Source organism: Austrofundulus limnaeus, unplaced genomic scaffold (assembly GCF_001266775.1).
Source record: "Austrofundulus limnaeus strain Quisiro unplaced genomic scaffold, Austrofundulus_limnaeus-1.0 Scaffold15, whole genome shotgun sequence".
NCBI classification, from domain to species: Eukaryota; Metazoa; Chordata; class Actinopteri; order Cyprinodontiformes; family Rivulidae; genus Austrofundulus; species Austrofundulus limnaeus.
Window position 1 is genome coordinate 3039998 of NW_013952417.1, and position 7764 is coordinate 3047761.

Below are 7764 nucleotides of genomic sequence, written 5' to 3' on the forward strand. Positions count from 1 at the left end.
ATTTCTTGCAAGATCTTGTGGAACATGACTTTATGGGGTTAAGCTGGTATTAATCTCATAGAGGAGAGGGTTCCTTACACTTTGCATCTGGAACGTCAGTGACAATGAGAATTTACTGATTTTGTTATAAAGTATTTGAAAAGTGAAACATCACACTGTCTTTATGCTAGGGCATAAAATATTCACTTTTTTAATGTTAATAATGTTTAAATATAAGAAATAAGTCAACAAAAACACAATTTCAAATGCTGCAATTTTTCTATGCCTTTTCCTCCTCCCATGGCCACTCTCTTCTTGCTTTAGTCATCTGTAGCTCAGCATCCTGGTTTTACTGAATTTCCTCAAATTTMACCTTTAAAGAATATGTAACGGCTTATATTTCTGATCTGTAAAGCATTTTGAGCTGTGCTGACTTCTGTTTGTCACATCACACATTTAGGTTTGGTTTGTGTTGAAGTTTAGTTATTGACTGYAATACTGAAACCATAGAGGTCTGAGCCAGAGTGATAGAGAGAGGAACTGAATGCTGGAGGGTGGTGTGTTAAAAGATAAAGTCTGAGTGCAATAACACACTGTTCTTGTTGACACATGGTAAACCATATGTTAAATATTAGCAAATCGGCTTAAGCAGTAGCTGTTAGGGAATCTAGYCTTCTGGTTAGCTGTGCCCACCACTGAAAATTGTTTTAATTTCTTTAAGCAAAAGATTTTTGTCATGTAAAAAAAAAAAACCAAATCCAGTGCAAATTGAAAAAAGGCCTTGTTTGATTTTGCTGCAGTGAGTTTTTGTGCAACAGGGTTAGACAGYTGGATGTTCCTCTGGGAGAACTGTGCAGCAACAAAAAGCAGGAGGAGAACAGGTTTAGGAAGGCAGGAGAAATGTGGCACAGAGGAGGAAGCACAGCTGTGCAAGCTAGACCCCCCCGGGTCTGCAAAGAGACTATGCAAAGAAATATGTAATAAGGTCACTTGTGTTGAGGAAAGTAGTACGGAAAGTAAAACTGCATGTATATGACAGCAGAGTCGTGTCACAAGAGAAATCCAGAGCTGTTCCACAGATTTTAATCCATCCACATGACTACCTGTAGTCAAGTCAAAAAAAATTATACGATGGCTTTTTATGCAAAAGGTCAAGTAACACTTCGAAAAACTGGGTTATTTGAAGAGTATAACTTAGATGAAGTGAGATATATTTCAAGAAAATCCATGATGTAAAGTTATGATAAAATAATGAAAAAGGTTAAAAGAGCAGAAGTCAGAAAGTGTGAAGATTCTGGAAAGAATGTCACGTTTGAAAAGTTTAAAGTTGTTTTTGCCAGAGATACGAGTCATCGCCTCATCACACCTGCTTTCAGCTTGCTGCACCAGTTTGAAGTTTTTCTTCTTGCTGCTGTTCCCTTTGCAAGTATCTCCACATTGAGTCATCCTCTGCCATCTCACTCTGTCCTCTAGCCTCAGTCCATCTACCTCAATGTCCTATCCAACTGCATCCAGCTGTCTCATTGTTTATTTCTTAGCTTTATCTCTAACATCCTTCTACCAAAATACCCACTGTCCCTCCTCTGGACATGTCCAAACCCTCTCAGTCTGGTCTCTCTAACGTTATCTCTCAGTCCTTCAACCTGTGCTGTATCTCTGATGCTCTCATTCCAAATCTTCTCCATTCTTGTCTCTCCCAAGGAGAACCTCATCTTCAACTCTGACACTTTCAGTTCTGTCTCCTGTCTTTGTCCATGTCTCTGTCTCCAAACCGTAGAAGACAGCTGGTCTCACTGACTTTCTGGTGAATCTTTCTTTTGACCTTTGCTGCCACTCTTTTGTCACAAATCACTCCTCAAACTTTTCTCCATCCTGCCTGGACTCTCTTCTTTAGGAAACATTTTTGATGTCACTTTTCACTTATCAGAGGCAGTAGAAACTATCAGAACTTCAACAAGATATCCATGTTACGACCCCTTCTTTTAAACAAGGGGCAGCAACACGACAACCACAATAAATAGACAAGAGTCACTGCAAAGGTGTATAAAAAGTTTTATTTTTTTTTACTCTGCTCCAAAAGGCTGTACAACTGTGGGGGAGAAAGGGACCATTAGGTGTGGTGCCAAACAAAAGAAACAAGCAAAACAAAACAGGGCCTGTCTACAATCTGGTCTAAATAGAAAACAAAGAAAGAAAAACACCCTGATAAACTTCTCTAAAAAAAGGTCTCACCAAAACATTACATGGGTGGCACCAACCTACTTACCTAGTGTTTTTAACATAAAGGTACCTACGTGATGAAAAATGTACAGGGTACCCCAAACTTACCTAGTCCTCTTAACTCCCACCACAAACCTTTAAACAATGAAGCAGGTTTCACAGGAGGAGGAGCAGCACAGGTGCACCAAGCAATCAGCAGCAGTAGCAGCTGCAGCAGGGAGGAGAAGAAGCCACACCAGACCTCCAGGTGAGCTTCTTAAGTAGAGTGTGGTGGAGTCCTGGTTGGTTTGTTTGAAACTCTTTCATCCAATCAGCCTTTAAAGATYCAAATTGGCTCCAGCCTGCAAACTGAACCTGAAAATAGAGAAAAGAAAGAGGAGGAAGAAAACAATCTGCCAGACACGTAACATCCACTAAACAAACAGGACAAATTTTACATCGGGCCAGTTCTGAATTCTGCCGGATGTTTGGCATTCCAATACTTATTTCAAGTTCAAAGACACTTTTACAGACAGTAGTGTGATTGAGCCATGGGATCACCCACTGTGACCAACCTCTAGATGGAGGAAGTGGAAAAAAAAAGAGTCTTGGACTCCTTCAAGGTAAAACAACAAGCAACTGGTTCAGAACTGTGAACAACACCTAGGTCAAAACCCAAGCTAAAGAAGTAAAATCATTTCAACCTCCAGTTCATCACACAAGATGCCAGCGACAACAAGCTGAACTTTTGGGATGTTTGGTTAACGTGAAAACAAAAATGAAAGCTTCAACATCGAGGTTTAAAGATCAGTACTTTCTATTTGACTCTCATCACCCACTGGAACACAAACTTTCTGTCATTAGAACTTTTGAACACCATTCAGCACACCATTGGACTCAACAAGTCCCGCAGAAAGACAGAAGGGAAGCAAAAGGACCAGAAACACATCAAAGATGCTCTTCAGACCTGCGTCCAGTTTTGACGTGGCAGATAACCCCCTCATGTCAGTTATTGACGAGATGAGAACAAGGAGGAGGAGCGCGTTGTTGTATCTTTGAAAAGTGTAGAAAATGCATGACAACTAATCATCCCAAACTCTAAATTTAACTTCTACTGGCCCTGGACATCCTATCCCATTAATTAATTAACCATTAACCCTGATCGGGGGTTATACCMAACCGGACAGAGGGGGAACCTGGACAAGCATCAATATGAGACAAGTTTGGAATGAGAATGTGTTGGACCAAAACATCTCACTGTGAGCCAGGCAAACAAAAACCCCAACAACCCTTCACTGCGAGACATAATTTATTCTGCAGGTCAATTTATTTGCCTGYTTTTTACAATGTTCTAGATGAGTGAAAATCTACACTAGCATCTACAACATATATAATTTAGACTATTATCTATATGATTTAATTTAACTTTTTCAGACTCTTGTCTTCTTTCCCAGCCTTACTCATTTCCACGGTTTATTGYGTCGCTGTTAAGAACTTAACATTTCGTGCCATCAGAGACTCCTATAAATGATGCTTATCCAAACACCTTACACATCTAATAATGAATGCTTGTAACTCTAACTCAGTCAAAACAAAAAAGCAAAGGAAACTASAGAAAAAGTCAATATTCTAAATCACAAGTAAGAATCTTTAAATGAATGTTTTGGCTATAACAGATTAAGACATTCAAGTGGGAGGAAGGAGAACAGAGTCAAAATATGTGAATAATAGAAACTATTCAGAGAGAAAAACAGCCTTGAGGGTTTTTTTGGCTTTCTTCTGTTAGACACAGAGTCGTGCGCAGGGCAAACCCAGTGACCTGCAGAGAGACAGATAAGAGGGAGGAAAACTGGGTGAAGGTAGAGATAGCTGACAGATGTGTCACATAAAACATCTGGTACCTGCAATCCTTAAAGAAMCTCTGCACTGTTCACACACACACACAGTCATCCTGGCTGAGTCACATCACTGCCTGTAAATTTCTGCAAATGATGAGCACAGAGGAGGGGTGGAAACATTCAGGGCTGATCAAATGTCACATCAGGAGAGCACGGCTCCCCGCTGCAGCCAAAATCCAGCCCACAGGTGCCTTCTTTCCACACACTTCTGCAGCTTTCAAAGGGGCCTCTTAACTTGAATGCCTCTCAGCTCAATACAGAGTCCTGGGGGGGCAAGCTGCACAGACACTCAAATCACCAGCTGGATTTTTACTTTTATCCAAAGCAGCAGTGAAATAAGGAAATCAACAACGCAAGTTTGTGTGGGGTTTACGTCAGGTTAGTGGTACAACAACCCCAATTCCAATGAAGTGAGAATGTTGTGTGAAACAAAGAAAACCTGAAAACGATGATTTCCAAATTCTTTTCAACATATATTCATTTAAATACACATCAAAGACAAGATACTTAATGTTCAAACGGATGAACTTCGCAGTTTTCTCCGCCAAATGCTCCAAACAGGTGTTTTTTGAGCATTTCCTAATTCTCCCAGTGTTTTTTTTGCCACTTTTTAGTTTGAATATTAAATGTCTTTTCTTTGTAGGGTATTCAGTTAAATATTGGGTTGAAAACAATTTGCAAATCATATTGTTCTGTTTTTATTTGTTTTACACAATACATCAACTTCAGTGGAATTTGGTTTGTAAAACTTCACAACTAGCTTTCACTCGCACATAATTAGTCCTTGATGAGAATAATACGGGAGTAGGAAATATGGAAAATATTCCCCCAACTCATTCCTTATCTCATCCTGTCACCACTCCCTTCACTTCTTTCTTTCTGATGTTTTTGTGACCAAAACACAGAAACTGTAGCATGGAGCTCAGAGGAAACTGACTGTGTGAACGTGTTTGTGTTTGTTTTAAGGGTTCTTTTGTATTTGTTTGTGAAGGGAGGGGATGTTCTGCACTGAATACTTCTCAGAGCAGATGTTCTGCTCCCTGCTGCTGGGTTCATGACTAGTCAAACAGCCTCCGAGGTGCACCGGGCTTTTTTACTCCAATGTTTTCACGAGTTCATTTCCTTTTACGAGATCTTCTCCCCCTTTTTTAGTGAGAAAAAAAGAATTTTGAGTGACTCATTTCCCACTTTGTTTGATTTTCCAGGGATGTCGGCCAGAACTTTTTCACAGCTGTTGTATCTGCTAAAGACCCAATCGTAAAGCCACGATGATAACCTTTATTTTTCTATATTTCTGTCTGACTTGCAGTTTCCTCTATGTTCCAGGACTGGCTGCCAAAATGTGATGAGCTTCAATTTAATTTGTCTTCTCTGCTGCTTTTATGTCTCTTTGCTGGGCTCACAATTTTCTTTTTACAATCTAACCTCTCTTTTTTAACCATTTAATTTTCATCTCTGGTATATTCCACCTTTATCGGTTCGTCTGTTGCTTTTTTCTCTCCCGTTGGGAAAGAAAAGCCATATTTGACATGAAACTGACAGTCGTTTTGTGTCGGCTCAAAGAGTTTTATCTGTCTTCTTCATCTCCTCGTGTCTGTCCCTGCAGCATACCGGGCTCGGCCGTGTGCGCCTTTGACATGGAGCAGCTGGCTGCCGTGTTTGATGGAAGGTTTAAGGAGCAGAAATCACCAGAGTCGATTTGGACACCTGTTCCAGACGAGCTCCTCCCAAAGCCAAGGTGCAGATGGCGCTATTCAATTCACACACATGTGTGCAGATTGTTATCAAAGAGTGACGATGGTGTTCKGAAACACGATACTGATGCAGAGTTTTCAGCCAAGCTTTTTATTCAAGCAATAGAACAAACATGAATATTTTCCTTTCAGTGGCCTTTTTTWAATTTTATATGTGAAATGAGACCCAGTATCCACACTTTGAGTAAAAAATGCAGGAAGATCTTGATACAAATAAAGTCAAAAGAGAAATATTCTTTTGGMCCAAGTCTTATTGAAAATAAAAGACTATGTGAGTCAGACAGTCTAGACTGTCCTTTGAATAATATATTATTACTGAGGCCTAACGTCACATAGATTCTGTTCACCTCTTTTGATGAACTCTCTTCTTGTCCCCAGACCCGGTGGCTGTGCGATTCAAGGATCTAAGTTCAATTCMTCCAACTCGTTCCCTGATGAGATGCTGAACTTTGTCAAGACGCATCCTCTGATGGACGAGGCGGTGCCATCGCTCGGACAACGACCCTGGATTGTCAGGACCATGGTCAGGTGAGTCTGAGCTCAGAGGCTGGTTCAGGCTGTCACACTGTTGGCCACTCAGAATCTTTTGTTTATTTCAATTTTTCAATTATGTAGGTGTTAAGAATGTATGAGAACTTTAATTTAATTGAAATCACATCTGTATCAGTGAAACAATTTAGGAATTAAAGTTTTTTTATTTTCAAACTCTTGGTAAATTTTGATAAGAGAATGTTTACTTTGTGTACTTACAGTAAGTATGTTTGGTAACGGTTGGATGCTGTGAAATAATGTTTTTGTAAAGGCTCTTCTGATCTTCTATTGGTGTTATCTTGTTACAAAGGTGGTCTAGTCCTTTCACTTTACCAAATGCAGTAATAAAACTACTCATCTCATGTTCTACAAAACCATCAATTTGGCTTTTTTCAGTTTTCAGCATTTCCTACAATCATGTGTTCTGTTTTATTTGCATAAAAATGGATGGATGGATGGATGGATGGATGGATGGATGGATGGATGGATGGATGGATGGATGAACTGGTTCTTAAGATTGTAGGACCTTCTTGTTGAGGTTGCCCTGATTTGCCAACCAGCAGGGGGTCATGAAGACTAAATAATTTAGAATATCCCAACGTCTTCTGTTTGTTTTCTTTTGGTTCATTTATCCAGAACTGTGTGGCTCAGCCACACTCTGCTATTGTTCCAGGACATCTGCTTGGTTGATTTCATAAATATAAAATGTCTAATGACATTTGTTTATTATGGAGATTTGATGAGCAGTTTTTTTTCCTTTYTCTTTGTAAAACTCAAGCAAAATGTCTCTTTTGATCCAACATAAAAAGACTATAAGTTCAACCTTATCTGTTTTAATGCCCTTAACGTAAACTGGCCTCCAGGGGAGTCCCAAATGAGCCGCATCATTTCATAACGTCAATCAGGACTCTGTGTTTGTCCTCTGCATCTTAGGTACCAGCTGAATAAGATAGTGGTGGATACGGAGGCTGGGCCTTACAGAAACCGTACTGTTGTGTACCTCGGATCGAGCAGAGGGACCATCCTCAAGTTTCTCATCATGCCGAACCAAGACAATACTGTCACTAACAGCAACATCTTTCTGGAGGAACTGGAGGGATTCAACCCTGACAAGTAAGACCACAAACTAAGACAAAAACATAATGGACTCAAAGAACAAAAAGATGGATTTGTTCTTGATGCAAGAACATTAGTTTGCACATTTATTGCACATTTTAAATATAAAGTAGCAGTTTCTGCACACTACAGAAAAGGTTTCTGATAAAGAGAGATAAATGTTTTCTTGACAATCAGGTGAATATTAATCTGTTACATTATGGGGGCTGTAGTTCTGTAAACCTGAGGTTCAAGCCCATCAGAAAGGGCATTTGTCAAAAAACAAAACTATATCTATATATATATAT

General features: G+C 39.7%; 1 protein-coding gene across 1 annotated transcript in view; it reads left to right on the forward strand.

Moving 5' to 3' along the window:
- The window catches only part of sema6bb (sema domain, transmembrane domain (TM), and cytoplasmic domain, (semaphorin) 6Bb), a gene marked incomplete at its 5' end in the record, with an annotated part of 112044 nt that overhangs the window by 48017 nt on the left and 56263 nt on the right, over window positions 1-7764 (forward strand). The window contains 3 exon segments of the mRNA XM_014002896.1: window positions 5683-5814; window positions 6209-6358; window positions 7295-7474. Of these exon segments, the coding sequence (XP_013858350.1) occupies window positions 5683-5814; window positions 6209-6358; window positions 7295-7474 (462 nt within the window).